We start from the raw sequence: 14,562 nt of genomic DNA, 5'->3' as shown, positions 1-14,562 counted from the left end.
GGAAGAAGGGGAGGGCAGGCCCCCGCTCGGTGGATCGAGGCAGGCGTGCTCCGATCCAGTGCTCGGACCGCCGCAGATCCTTCAATGTGGATGTGGGGAGGGAGGCCCTTTTAAGCAAGTTCAAAGGTAAATGCTTCCATTGCCTCAGTAAGCGCCATCGCCGTATAGATTGCCGGGATCCCCTCCGCTGCATCATTTGCAAGCGCGGGGGTCACTTTGGCAAGGAGTGCCCACAAAACCAAAGAAACGATGGCCCGGGAGGGGCTGCCCATGCTCGCTTGGTTTTCCCGGCTGCGGCAAAAGCTCCGGTCCACGATCGCGTCGTCTTCCCGCCCGCGCCCTCCCCTGCTCCCATGGCAAGCCTCGCCCTCTGCGACCCGGCCAGAAGGCCGCGGGAGAGCAGCAAGATCATCGTGGCCTCCCCGGCGTTGGAGATCGAGGAGCACGTGCTGCGCCAGCACGCGGTCACCCTCACCGCCACGGACCGCTCGCACTCCACCACCCCCGCTGCGGTGGGCAGGGTCATCCTCGAGCTGCTCTCCACCCCTCCGCACCTGCTTCGCGTCACTGCCCACCAGCCAGAAGCTTTCCTAGTCCACTTTGACCTCCCCGCGCACCGGGACAACGCCGTGCGCCGGGGCGTCGTCAAGGTGGAGGGATGCAAGTACTTCATCAGGGCTTGGAATGAAGACGACCACGCCGCGCTCCTCAAGTTTCACCACCACGTTCGCGTCGTAGTTGAAGACCTGCCCATGCAGTTCTGGTCGCTGCTGGGCGCGGAGGAGGCCATCGGTGACATCGGCCGCGTCGACCGGCTAGATTCGCGCACCCTGGAGAGAGGGCACACCAAGACTTTCGCGTTCTGGCTATGGGTGTGGGATGTTGCTCACATCCCCACCAAGCGCGCGCTCTGGGTGCTCAAGCGGGGTGCGGGCCGGGCGGACGAGATCGTCGGCCTCGCCCCCGCTGATCGCTGCATCCCCCCGCCGTCGGGCGTTCGGCGCTACGATCTCCTGATCCATGTCGACCTGCTAGAGGACTGGACCCCCCTCTCGCCGCGCTCTTCGCACTCCGGCCAGAGCGGGCTGCCCTCCTCGGACGAAGACGACGACCGCCCCCTCCCGCGCTACAAGCCTGGCACCTGGGTGGCGCAGGTCGAAGATGGGCAGGGCAAGGCCCGCAGCCGGGCACCGCACGTCGGGGTTGTGGCCTGCGGCCCTGTGCTCGGAGGTGGTGCCCGTGACCGGGCGAGGACGACGGAAGTGGTGGCGCTGGGGCCAACTGCTCCTGGAGGGATCGCCTGCTGGGTCGCGGCTGCCATGCCAGGGGCTGTGACGAGGACGTCGTCAGGGAGGCGCATTGGCGCCGCAGTAGATCTCCTGCCGAGCGTCGCCACGGGGCGGACCGGCGTGGCCGTCAAGCGGGTGACAAGGCCGCAGGTGCTCAAGTCCTGCGCGCAACACCACCGCTCCCCCTCCGCTCTGCGCCTCCTCCTCCCCCTGCGGCGGAGGCGGACCCGGTGGCCCGGTTCTTCTCCTTCTCCGACAACGGGCGCGCCCTGTCTCCTCCCCCGCGCACGGACTGCATGCAGTTGGAGCTGGAGAGCGCCATGCAGGAAGCCCTGGTCACCCCGCTGGCTTTTGAAGACGGTGGCCGCTCCCCTTCCCCCCATGCCGCTAAGCCCTCCGAGCTGGAGAGCCCGGAAATGCTGACGTGCCTGCTGCCCTGCATCGCCTCTCCTGCAGCGACGACGGTGGGCTTCCAGATGGACGCGGTCACCCACCAAGTGGGCGCCATGCGCATCGACAACGGGAAGTTGCAGGTTGAGGAGCTGTTCGCCGCGGTGCTACCCTCGATCCTCTCTAGCCAGCCTCCTCATCCTCGCCACTCCGCACCGCCCAAGTCCAGGGCCACCTCCGCCCCATCTTGTCGCAGCGCTCGGCAGGCGGCTGCAGGCATCTCCACCCCCATGGCGCAAAGGGCAGTGTTGCGCCTTGTTCAGGAGCTGGGAGAGCATGGTCCGAAGGACAAGATGACTGAAAAAGCTGCAGCACAAATCATGAAGCGCTTCCAGGAGCCACTCTCCGACGATGACATTGCTGCAATCGCTAAGCTCATGGGGCTTGACCAGTGTGCTCTCAAGATCGCTGCGGGCATGGCAGGAATCGTTGAAGTGGAGGAGATCATGCAAGGCTGGTCATGTTGGTAGTTTTAGTAGTAGCTAGTCTCCGCCAGCGGCTGGTCTTAAACCAGTTCGAGTTAGGTTTAGTTTCTATGATTAGTTCTCCGGTGTTGTGGACGGCTCGACGACGACGGGCTTTTGGGGCTACTGGTGGCCGTCGTCGCCCCTGGTTTCGTTGTATGGTGTTTCTGTTTGTTCCTAGTAGATGGTTCAGTTGGCGGAGCAGTTTCAGTTTCTTCGATGGATGACGGCAATCTAACCTTCATGACCTGGAACATTAGAGGTTTGAACTGCCCGGCAAAACGCACGGTCTTCAGCGACGTAGCCTCCTCCCATAGGGTAGCAGTGCTTTGTTTACAGGAAACTAAGATCGATGCTTGGACGACTGCGGTAGCTAGCGAGATAGGAGGTAGCATACTGCAGGGGTGTGTGGTGCTGCCGGCGATCGGGACTAGAGAGGCGCAGCAATTTTCTGGGATAAGGATGTAACCGGCGTAGTTTCGCACTACCTGGGTAGTTTCTCCATTACAGCTAGGGTGCACGAAAGGAGCTCAGGGAAGGATTTTTGGATGACCACGGTCTACGGCCCAACTGACCATGCTCAAAAAGAGAACTTCCTATCGGAGATAGCTGCTGCCGCCCCTCCTGCAGATGAGCCGTGGATGACAACGGCGATTTCAACATGATATATCAAGCGCGAGACAAGAGCAACTCAAACATAAACAGAAGGATGATCGGGAAGTTTCGCCGGGCCATTGATTTAGCTGGGCTCAAGGAAATCAAGTGCAAAAATCGGCGTTTCACTTGGAGCAATGAAAGAGAAAGGCCTACCATGTGTAGCATTGACAAGGTTTTCTGCAACGCGCGCTGGGGAGAGTCGCACCCCGACCACATGCTGGTTGTTGCATCAACTTCTTTCTCAGATCACTGCCCCTGGTTCTAACTGCTGTGGATGCACCTCGATGAAGTGCTAGGTTTAGATTTGAAAACTTCTGGCCTCGATTTCCTCACTTCTTCCAAACGGTCACTCGTGCCTGGCAGAGACCAGTTCAGCACGACTACCCTTTTGTCAGAATCAAGAAGAAGCTTGAAAGAACAACGGCTGACCTGAGGATATGGAGCAAGGCCTCTTTTGGCAAAGGAAAGATGCAACTGCACATTGCAAATGAAGTCATTCGTTTGTTTGAAGTGGCGCAAGAAAACAGAGAGCTCACGCTGGTAGAATTCCACCTAAGAAAGCAGCTCAAGATGAAAGTGCTCGGATTAGCAGCCATTGAGAGGGCAAGAAGAAAGCAAGCCTCTCGAACTACCTGGCTAAAGGCGGGAGATGCAAACACGAAGTTTTTTCACGCAAGAGTGAGAGCTAGACGGAGGAAAAACTTCATTCACCCCCTCAGGGAGGATGGCTCAGAGGTGTTTGATCACGACGTAAAGGAGAGGATTCTCCATGACCACTTCACTAGAATTCTACCATCAACTGGGAACGACTGGCCATTCCCACTATTGATCCGCAAGGTTTAGACTCGCCGTTCTCCATGGCTGAGGTTTGAGCAGCCATCGTTTCCTCCCCAACGAAAAAAGCTCCTGGTCCTGACGGGTTCACAGGACAATTCTTTCGCTCCTGCTGGCACATCATTCAGGATGACATCATGGCAGTGTTTAACAAGTTTCATCAGGTGGCTGGGCAAAATTTTCAAGAGATCAACACGACCCTGATTACGCTGCTGCCAAAGAAGAATGGAGCTTTGGAGGTCAACCATTATCGACCAATCAGCTTGATCCACTCTGTTGCTAAGCTAATCTCCAAAGTGCTCGTTGCAAGGCTGGCAGGGGCCCTGGATAAAATCATCTCACCGGCGTAGACTGCATTTCAGAAAGGCAAATGCAGCCACGAGAGCTATCAGTACGTGCAAAGCTGCGTTCGGATGTTACATAGGACGAAGAAAAAGGCACTTTTCTTCAAACTCGACATAGCAAAGGCTTTTGATTCGGTGACATGGGAGGACTTGCTCGAGCTCAAGCAAAAAAATGGGTTTCCCTCCTAGATGGGGAAACTGGATAGCGCTGCTACTCTCTTCTACCACCTCCTCCTGCTTGCTCAACGAAACGCAGAGCCAATCAATATCTCATGGTTGTGGCTTTAGGCAGGGTGATTCGCTATCCCTGCTGCTTTTCATCCTGGCGATCGACCCTCTTCACCACCTCCTTCAAGCTGCTGCAGAGGAAGAGATGATCGCTCAGCTGACAGGCCGTGGGATCAGCATGTGGATTAGCTTATACGCTGATGACGCCGTCATTTTCGCCAACCCGGTGAAGGAAGAAGTGGACACGCTGTTGTTTTTGCTCAGCAGATTCGGGGAGGCCACGGGACTGAAGTTAAACCAGGCAAAATCTGAAGTCATCCCAATTAACTGTGCTGATGTTCAGTTAACTGAGGTTCTGCAAAACTTTGGGGGGCTGCAGTCCACGTTCCCAACCACATACCTGGGACTGCCAATCTCTCCAAGGAAGCTAAGGCTGGTGCATTTCCAATTTATCATTGACCGGATACGCTCAAGGTTGGCTGGTTGGAAAGGCAAGCTGATGAACATGGCAGGTAGAAGGGTACTGGTGCGTGCTGTGTTGATGGCACTGCCGGTGTTTGCAATGACAGTACTCAAAGTGCCGAAGAAGATTTTAAAAGAGGTGGAAAAAGCAAGGAGGCAGTTTCTATGGGCACATGATGAGAATGTCACTGGCGCCAAATGCAAGGTGGCCTGGGGCAAAGTCTGTCTTCCGGTGGCCAAGGGGGGGCTAGGTTTGTTGGACCTCCATCGTTTCAGCACAGCTCTCCGGCTGCGCTGGTTGTGGCTCTCCTGGCAACAGCCACACCGGCCCTGGATGAACTTCCCGGCCCAAGGAGGACCTGGAGCTGTTTGCATCGGCCACCTTTGTGCACTTGGGCAACGGAAAAACAGCGCGTTTCTGGACTTGCAAATGGATCTGGGCGGTGGCGCTGCAACACGAGTTCCCATCATTGTTTCAGCATGCCAGAAGAAAAAACAGGATGGTTCATGATGCGCTGACAAATGACACATGGGTACGTGATCTCCGGCATGGCAACATAGTAGAGATTGCTCACCGGTTTTTGCAAATGTGGAGAAAGATTCAGGGTGCAGGCATTGTTCTCTCCTCCAACGAGGATCGGATCAGCTGGGTGGCAACCAGAGGAGGAGGAAGCTACTCGGCTAAGGCTGCTTACGATCTACAAATCAGTGACATTCCTCCTTCAGGAGGCAAAGCTGCGATTTGGAGGGCTTGGGCGCCAGGCACGGTGAAGATCTTCGCCTGGCTGCTCCACCAGGACAAGCTTTGGTGCAACGATCGCCTGCAACGGCGAGGGTGGCCCAATGGGTATTTTTGCGTATGCTGCAACAGAAATCTGGAAAGCTCAATACACCTTTTCTGGGACTGCCCTTTTGCCCGATCTGTCTGGCCGGCAGTGTCGCGTAGATATGGTTGCGCTGTGCTCAAAGAAGCGCGGGACGCAGGTCACAGTTCCCTCAGACATTGGGAAAGACTGACCGCACTAACGCCTCAAAGTTGCAGAAAAGGGCTAAGGTCGATGCTGTTGCTGATCACTTGGGAGTTTTGGAAAGAGAGGAACGCGTGTGTATTTAGAGGAAAAACGCCCCAGACGGAGGATGTTCAGCGAGCCATCAAGAACACGATGGAGCTCTGGCGGGCAGCAGGAGCTCGATGCATTGAGGCCCTGTTCTGTAGCGAGATAAAACGTACGGCTCATGTAGCTGGCCTAGTTTTGGCCATTCTTAGCTCTTCTCAAACCATGATCACTTGATCGCCCATGTATTTCCCACTGCTTTCTTCTAAATCAATGAAGCAGGTGAACCCGGATCTTTCAAAAAAAAACCTCCTGATGTACTCAGTGTCGTGGCCGGTGATTTAACCGTGTCCACTGATTAATTGGAATGCATGGTGTTCCAGGTCAAAAAAGAATGTCAAATGTAATTCTTTCGGAAAAAATATAGTGCACGCGCAAAACCGTCTCAAGATTGGCCAGTAAACCCTCTCGCTTGCTGCTCCGTCGCATTTGATATACTCAACAGCTCCTCCTGTCTAAAAAGAAAGTTCATCACTTCTGCATTTCACGACCAATGCATTGCATTTGATATAACCATTCCCTTTCTATAGTAACACATGTTTATGGGCTCCTCGCGGCTCTTCTTTGCACTGCAACCGCCTCCGCATTATTTAACACATCTACCCTCGATCTACCCGCGCGCTAACTCCAGGTTTATAAGCGAAGCGAACTTTTCGCGTCCCTGAAGCGTAAAGGATGCCGAGCTCGCCGGCGCAAATGGCACTTGGCCGCGCGAGATCACCGGCGCTGGTGCTCGCCGCCGCCGTTCTTGGCGCGCTCTGCATCGTCGCACTCTCGGAGGATGGTGCGTGTGTTCACCTGCATGGTTTTTCTGGGGGTTTTGCGTCAGCTACGTGCGTGTGTCTTTTATCATGATCAATGGACGCTGTGATGATCAATGGTGCCGTGCGTGTGCAGAGCAACTGGAGAACCTGCGGTTCGTGCAGCACGCGCAGGACGCGCCGCTGGTGTCGCACTACAACTACATCGTGGTCGGCGGCGGCACGTCCGGGTGCCCGCTGGCGGCGACGCTGTCGGAGCACTCGCGGGTGCTCCTGCTGGAGCGCGGGGGCCTCCCCTACCGCAACATGTCGAACCAGGAGCACTTCACGGACGCGCTGGCCGACACGTCGCTGGCGTCCCCGGCCCAGCGGTTCATCTCCACGGACGGCGTGGTGAACGCGCGGGCGCGGGTGCTGGGCGGCGGGAGCTGCCTCAACGCCGGATTCTACACGCGGGCCAGCAACGAGTACGTGCGCACGGCCGGGTGGGACGCCGGCCTCGTGAACTCGTCGTATCGGTGGGTGGAGCGCGCGCTGGTGTTCCGCCCCGACGTGCCGCCGTGGCAGGCCGCGCTCCGGGACGCGCTGCTCGAGGCCGGCGTCACCCCCGACAACGGCTTCACCTTCGATCACGTCACGGGGACCAAGATCGGCGGCACCATCTTCGACAACAACGGGCAGCGCCACACGGCCGCCGACTTCCTCCGGCACGCCCGGCCCCGGGGGCTCACCGTCGTGCTCTACGCCACGGTGTCCCGAATCCTGTTCAGAAGCCAGGAGGGGGTGCCGTATCCGGTGGCGTACGGGGTGGTGTTCGCGGACCCGCTGGGGGTGCAGCACCGGGTGTACCTCCGGGACGGGGGGAAGAACGAGGTGATACTGTCGGCGGGGACGCTGGGGAGCCCGCAGCTGCTGATGCTGAGCGGCGTCGGCCCGCAGGCGCACCTCGAGGCACACGGCATCCAGGTGCTGGTGGACCAGCCCATGGTCGGGCAGGGCGTGGCCGACAACCCCATGAACTCGGTCTTCATCCCGTCGCCGGTGCCGGTGGGGCTCTCCCTGGTGCAGGTCGTCGGGATCACCAAGTCCGGCAGCTTCATCGAGGGCGTGAGCGGCTCCGAGTTCGGCATCCCGGTCTCCGACGGCGCCCGCCGCCTGGCCAGCTTCGGCCTCTTCTCCCCCCAGACCGGGCAGCTCGGCACGCTGCCGCCGGGGCAGAGGACGCCGGAGGCGCTGCAGCGCGCGGCGGAGGCGATGAGGCGGCTGGACAGGCGGGCGTTCCGGGGCGGGTTCATCCTGGAGAAGATCCTGGGGCCGGTGTCCACGGGCCACATCGAGCTGCGCAGCACCGACCCGCGCGCGAACCCGGCGGTGACGTTCAACTACTTCCAGGAGGCGGAGGACCTGGAGCGGTGCGTCCGGGGGATCCAGACGATCGAGCGGGTGATCCAGTCGCGCGCCTTCTCCAACTTCACCTACGCCAACACCACCGTCGAGTCCATCTTCACCGACTCGGCCAACTTCCCCGTCAACCTGCTGCCGCGGCACGTCAACGACTCCCGCTCGCCGGAGCAGTACTGCAGGGAGACCGTCATGACCATCTGGCACTACCACGGCGGATGCCACGTCGGCGCCGTCGTCGACGACAACTACCGGGTGTTCGGGGTGAGGGGGCTCAGGGTGATCGACAGCTCCACCTTCAGGTACTCCCCCGGCACCAACCCGCAGGCCACCGTCATGATGCTCGGCAGGTAAACGCAAGTCTGAAATGACCCTCGCAATTATACTGATCTGAATGAATGAATCAACTCAACTCAACTAACACAACTATGATAAATCTGTACAGGTATATGGGCATAAAGATTCAGGCCGAGAGATGGAGGAAATGATATTTCACGGAGCCAAATTTGCATGTAATTCATGGCATAATATTGTATTTGGGGGACCTGGTTTAGAACAGATTAATTTGGTTTTTCCACTTATTCTCTAGGCATAGTCTTTTAGTGCCTGTTTGTTGATTATTATGAAACCCATACATCCCTTTAACATGCATTTCTCTGCACTGTAAAATAAGAAGGAAAACTTATGTCCCAAAGGCATGATGGTGGTTCAAGCAACAATACTTCGGTAAAAAAATGGAACCGGTTGCCACATCCACCCACCAATTTCCATTGATGACAAGAGGAGCAAACCAAGGCCCAACATTGCTTCAGAATAGTGTGAAGGATGCATTTACAGTTTTGCACTAGAAACTTTGTTTCATCAAATTACATATAACATACTACTATTTCTCTTGGTGGTTGTCACTTGCTACAAACGCCAGGTTCCCTTCAGAGGGATCCAGCATGTAATCATCTTACATATACAGGGACCGAATACATGTAAAAGGAACATGATTAGTTAAGATGGGAACAACCAAAAGGCAGAAATGACTTGATTTTTTTTTCCTTGTTTCCAACTTGCCCTACTTGCCTGCTACCTACATATTGGCTTGCGAAATTCTCTCCCTACCTATGTTATCAGGAACCAGAAAGTGCTACTTCGGCATCTCTGTTGTCCATAATACCCAAGAAGTCACCAACAATTGCATGCTTGCATAAGCAGAATTCATATTGTGAGGTTTTCCTGGATGGCCGTGAAGGAGCCACAAATGTTTCCGCCCATGTCTGGGAATGTCGCACATCCTGGCAAGGGTTTCACCTTGCCTTTACGGTCAACACTTACAGGGTACTTGAGGAGGTGGCCTCTCATCTCAGTCACCTCATTTGCAAAGAACTGATCCCAGTTATGTTGCCCGAGTTGACGAACCCGCCTCATGCACTCTAGGCTCTCTGGATGGTTAAAGTCTTCCTCGATAATTCCAATATGCTCAGCCCAGAGGGACATTCTGTAGCCATAAATCTACATAAAAAATCACCAAACTTGATTTAGAGTATAATCCAGAAATACCAGCTGCGTCATAAGTCATAACTAGATTATTACCCTAAGAGATGAGATAATATACCCAGACAACCTTTTTCACTGCTGTTTTAGAATGCACATATTAGTATTTAATTCACATAAGAACTGTACTTGTAGAATTGCCACCAACAGTATGTATGTGTCATTACGTGTCTATAGTTTAGTGTATATATAATTAAAAAAAGGTAAATGTTAAATGGGCGTAGTTGGAGGCAGTCTCTCTGAAAACGTAAAAAATAAGTAAGGTGAAACAATTGTAATGAAGCAGTGGTTCTAAGCAACGCATAACATCAGGAAGACAAGTACAAAATCTGCAGGCACAATCTCAAAATGCAAGCTCATGAAAACACCTGTCTTCTGCAGGTACCAAAAAATGTAATTCAGCAGCTTGAACTTGAAACATGAGGCATTACCTGTCCACGGGGAGCAGAAATTTTATTTGCCCATGTATACTGTGGTTGATATGCTCCCATTGCAATCTCAGTATCTCTGATCCCTTCCATCGACCTCTGGTTGATATTAGCTGATCCAATGATCACATATTCATCATCTACGATCATACCTTTTGAATGTACATAAACCATGAATCTCCTATTTTTCCTAGCTTGATCCTGAATAGCAAGTAAAGTTAAGTTTCATGTCCCAACAACTAGTACATCAAATAACTAGTGAAAATTCAAATACTGCGATAAGTTCAAACTATCCCCACAAAAAATGTAAAATTTTGGCAGAGCATCAACATAACTCGCGAAATCGCTTCAATTGTTCATCCAAAGGCCTGTCTTAAGCAAGAGTGCTCAAGTAGCCTCTGACAGAAAAACTCAGATGTATGCATTGGCCATTTGGTCTACATGTATGACCAAAAGAACAAGACCTTCTATCAAGTTACTTTTAAGAACTAGGGATATGACCGTCATTCATCTGCAAAGGGCCAGTGGCAGAAAGAAACTGACACTTTGATGCTGTGGTGCATCATGCATCATAAAGGCTACCAGAATCATGTCAATATTTTACCAAGAATAACAGAAACTCGGTTCATGCTAAGGTCACATAAGCTCAACATGTCATGACTACTCTCTTTACTATCATGATTGAAAGCTAAACCAGTTCAAACTTACTGGAACAAACCAAAACTGCACGTTAGAGCCAGCATAGCGTGTCAAAACTTCAAAGAAAAACAAGAGAGAAATTCACACCTGAGGATTATTTGCAGTACTTGGAGTACTAGGGCTGTCCCCAATTTCACGATTGCCAAGACAAAAGAAGTTCAAGTAATCCTGAGGCTCATATATATCATCCAGACCTACTTCTTTCAAGGCCCTATATATTGTCTCATACATCATTTGCATTGTTTTGTTCTACAATATAAGAGAAAGACAAAACAAGTGATTACGCAATATAAACAGACTGGGTATGCTCCACCAGAACAAATTAGGAAGAAACAGGGTGCTTAATCGAACCTGCCAGTAAAGAATTCTTTGTGTAGGAGCACCAGTTGGATTACCCTCGGGCCACATTGGAACTACTATGTATGTGGAAAACCTCTCTTTTGCCTTAATCTTGTTTGCAATTTTGAGAGCAATTTCAATTGGTACCAAATTGTTAGCCCCTGACAGACAACAATTTTACCATCATGAGTTGGGATCAATCAAAGAATTTGGTATATTCTGCATTTTCATTAGATGGACACAGAATCAAGGAACTGTATCAGAAATGAATACAACTGGACTGTGCACTAATATCCTTCTAAGGATGGGTGTCTGTTCATTAGTCAGATCATACAAAAGAAGAAACAGAGAACTCTAGAACATGCTTACCAATATCTTTGTTCGAATCCCAATTAAATGAAGAACCGATGAAGTATTGGTTCTCAATGTAAATAAAGTGTTGGGCTGCCCTAATGGCATTCACATAAGCTGTATGTATGCTCATATCAATTAGTACATTCTTCCCACAGACAAGATTCTGTTAGCCAAAATAAAAGTGTTAGTCAGCCGCACAAACTGTAGAATATAATGTCATGTTGTGTTTTGGTTTATCAGTTACCTTCATGGTTGCTACTCGTGGGTCCTTTGGAAATCCCTTGGCAGAGTTTGAGTCAATAGAGCGAAACACCTAATTTTTAAAGTAAAAAGAGACTAAGAGAGTTGAATGCCTGAGACAAAACAAGAAGGAAAACACTTTGAATCTCCCATTACAGAAAACTGTAAATACCTGAACATGCCATGTCTCTGGGTCATTGTCGCTAAAATAAATTGCATCAGCAATGTTTACAATATCATGTATCCTTTCAATCTTGAGAAGTGCATCATCGTTTGATTTTCCCAACTTCTTAATCCCATGGCGTTTGGATGCCTTCAACCAACGCTCCTCAAAGTTCTTCAGAACATCATAAGCTGCTGGACCGTCGATCCTGGAATGCAAGTCATGCCATGGTTCCCTTGGGCCACGGGCATCAACTGCCTGCAAGCAGATGACAAGGACAAATACTTTCAGAGCAGTGACAAAAATAAACTGAGAATATGGTGACATGCAACTATTATTCCTAGTACAAGATGATCTCCTTCTGATGACTAAGAACCAAACATCACAAAAGGTTCCTACTCCTCAAAACTAAGACTATGGTAACTGTAACTCAGTACATGAGAAACTGAACCAACACACAAATATATGTCTTTCTAAACAATCTGCTTCAAGACACAAGTATATGATAAGGAATCGGAAACTTACAGCAAAGTTTGGATTGTAATAATCTTCCTTGTGTGAAGTTTGAAGAGTCTGAAACAGAGGATGCCCAGGTGTATCATAGCGCCCACCACACAAATCAAGACCTCCGACAAAAGCAATTATTTTTCTCCTATAATTGCCGGCATCAGCATCCACAATAACTGTTTTCTGATGATGAGTAAAAATGGTTCCTGTTTCCTGGTTTTCATGACCTTCATATGTTAAACAAATGGCACTAATGATTGGTACTTCCTCTGTCCCATAATATAAGAACGTTTTTGACACTAGTGTAGTTTTAAAAACGTTCTTATATTATGGGACGGAGGGAGTACAATACAATACTTGATATAACATAGAACTGCATTTTGTGATTAGATATATTATATTTATTTTACTGGCCAAACAGTGAACCTATTCAGAAGTATATAACACAACAGCATAATGTATCATATAACATCCAAGGATACATAAGTCATGGTTGGTAGATAAATGAAACCATTCACATTCAGTACGTGCAGTGAACATATAGTTTCAGTGAAACAAATTATCTATTATAATGGATAAGTTGTGGGCCATCGCGGCACGGATAACCTGCTGTTTCACCCAGCTGTGACGCTTCCCAGCAGATCTTGGGCAAAGCAATACTTGAACTGAAGAGTGCTTGAAAAACCGACGTGTTTCCTCATCTCGCGTGCCCATGAAACCATCCTACAAGTACATCAATTCCCAAAATCAGGAATGGGGCCAGACATTGAACATGCATCTAACGAAAATAACATAGAAAATACAGACAGTAGTTTCAGGAATATCCTCTCGATATTGTTTATATGACAAGTAGATATTTTAGTAACTCCTTTACTTGATAACATTAGATATGATGGTATGTTTACAGCAACAAACATATATGGGCTGTGCCATCCTTTAATAAGGTGAGCATCTAAACATTTGAAAAGACATAACAATGTTGTTCTATAAATTATCAGTTTGAATGCAAGATATGTTGTTCGTGTAGTGTCCCTCAAAAAAAAAGTTCTTCATGTAGTGTAAAGACCTCGAGACAGCAGTTTGGACTCTATGAATAATTCATACCATCTTAAAGCCGAGAATACTCCTTGATGTTGGATCATCCCATACAAGAAGCAATACCCTAACGCCTTCCTGCGATTTCATCTTCAACAGGTCCCCAAGTGATGGTGCCTTCTCAGCTCCATCCCTTATGAGGTCGATCGTGTGGAACACTGACCAACCCACAATGTAAATCAACCGCCGCGCCTGGCTTATGGCATTGTACATGTCACGCCAGCATTGCCCGTGTTGGTAGCGCAATCCATGATCAAGCCAGATATCTGGGAGAGAACCATCGGGCACATGTGCATCCTGATAGAGGGTCACCCTCATGCCACGGCGCAGCGGGAAGTAAGTATTGGGCACTCCAAGGCAGTCCGGACCAGCAATGACACCATGGTGGTACATTGTAAGGCGAGCCACTGGGATGTACTGAATAGAGAGCTGTAATACAGCACCAGGAGCGCATGGCTTGCCATTGGGCTCTAGCACTGGGTAGACGCCCTCAATCCTATCCCCAGAAAGAAGATTCTCGGCAGGGATGGCCACAGTTCCAATGAGCTGAGCTCCAAAGACATCGCTGTCCTTGACGACGAACTCAACCTCAGCGGCCTCATGGCCAACAGGCACATTGAAGTTCTGCGCCCAAACGGGGTTCTCACTATTGGAAACGACGTAGGTGCGAGCGACGGTGGCATAGGAGACCTGGATGGTGACGTAGGGGTCGCTTGTCATTTTAGCATTGGACTTGCCGCCGACGGAGAGGAGCTCGCTGACCCTCTTGGAGAACATGTCCTTGTTGGGGAGGTTCTTGGCCTCGTGCACCCAAATGTCGAGGCTGCCATGGAGCAGCACCACTTTCAGCGACGCCCTCATGCTGCCATGCTGTGCACCTCCGGCGACGGTACCATACGGCACCATCTGCATCCCTCCACTGTTTGAAAAGGAGGCAGAAGGCGGCAGTACGGAGGGCGACGACACGGGAGCCTGCGTGTAGTCGTGGCGGGCGGAGAGGTGCATGTTGGCGAACCCATCGACGATGGGGTAGTGTGGTGCGGAGGCCGCGGGTGATTCGGGGGCCGAGGAATGGGGCTGGTGGTGGAAGCTGGAGCTAGGGGAGATCGCCGGACTCGGGTAGTAGGCCGCGGGGGATTCGGGGGCCGAGGGATGGGGCTGGTAATGGAAGCTGGAGCTATGGGAGACCG

General features: G+C 51.5%; 2 protein-coding genes and 1 pseudogene across 3 annotated transcripts in view; 2 read left to right on the top strand and 1 right to left on the bottom strand.

Annotated features, from left to right (window-relative positions):
* The first annotated feature begins 752 nt into the window (after positions 1-752).
* LOC119350393 lies at positions 753-1,827 on the top strand (annotated as a pseudogene).
* A 4,691-nt stretch (positions 1,828-6,518) lies between these two features.
* Positions 6,519-8,493, top strand: LOC119305401 (protein HOTHEAD-like). Its single transcript, XM_037581926.1, has 3 exons — positions 6,519-6,627; positions 6,741-8,355; positions 8,451-8,493. Exons 1-3 carry the CDS (start codon positions 6,519-6,521, stop codon positions 8,491-8,493), a joined length of 1,767 nt encoding a protein of 588 aa, XP_037437823.1.
* A 323-nt stretch (positions 8,494-8,816) lies between these two features.
* Positions 8,817-14,562, bottom strand: part of LOC119335941 (phospholipase D gamma 1-like) — a 7,021-nt gene continuing 1,275 nt past the window's right edge. Inside the window, exons 2-11 of one of the 2 annotated variants that reach the window (XM_037607987.1) lie at positions 13,382-14,491; positions 12,884-13,000; positions 12,296-12,490; positions 11,780-12,028; positions 11,612-11,680; positions 11,383-11,530; positions 11,026-11,174; positions 10,762-10,923; positions 9,979-10,176; positions 8,817-9,505 (exon numbers count right to left, since the gene is read on the bottom strand). In XM_037607987.1, the coding sequence (XP_037463884.1) occupies positions 9,212-9,505; positions 9,979-10,176; positions 10,762-10,923; positions 11,026-11,174; positions 11,383-11,530; positions 11,612-11,680; positions 11,780-12,028; positions 12,296-12,490; positions 12,884-13,000; positions 13,382-14,491 (2,691 nt within the window). In that variant the 3' untranslated portion in view covers positions 8,817-9,211. Of the gene's footprint in view, positions 9,506-9,978; positions 10,177-10,761; positions 10,924-11,025; positions 11,175-11,382; positions 11,531-11,611; positions 11,681-11,779; positions 12,029-12,295; positions 12,491-12,883; positions 13,001-13,381 lie in introns of both variants that reach the window. The other variant, XM_037607994.1, reaches the window with a different exon arrangement.

This window comes from Triticum dicoccoides, chromosome 1B (assembly GCF_002162155.2).
Source record: "Triticum dicoccoides isolate Atlit2015 ecotype Zavitan chromosome 1B, WEW_v2.0, whole genome shotgun sequence".
Taxonomy (NCBI): Eukaryota; Viridiplantae; Streptophyta; class Magnoliopsida; order Poales; family Poaceae; genus Triticum; species Triticum dicoccoides.
This window is presented reverse-complemented; position numbering and strand designations above follow the sequence as displayed.

Bases quoted from the DNA above. Each gene is read 5' to 3' on its own strand.
- LOC119305401 (XM_037581926.1), top strand. From the start codon at position 6,519: ATGCCGAGCTCGCCGGCGCAAATGGCACTTGGCCGCGCGAGATCACCG. The intron at 6,628-6,740 runs GTGCGTGTGTTC...GTGCGTGTGCAG, and splicing joins CGTCGCACTCTCGGAGGATG to AGCAACTGGAGAACCTGCGG. The intron at 8,356-8,450 runs GTAAACGCAAGT...AAATCTGTACAG, and splicing joins ACCGTCATGATGCTCGGCAG to GTATATGGGCATAAAGATTC.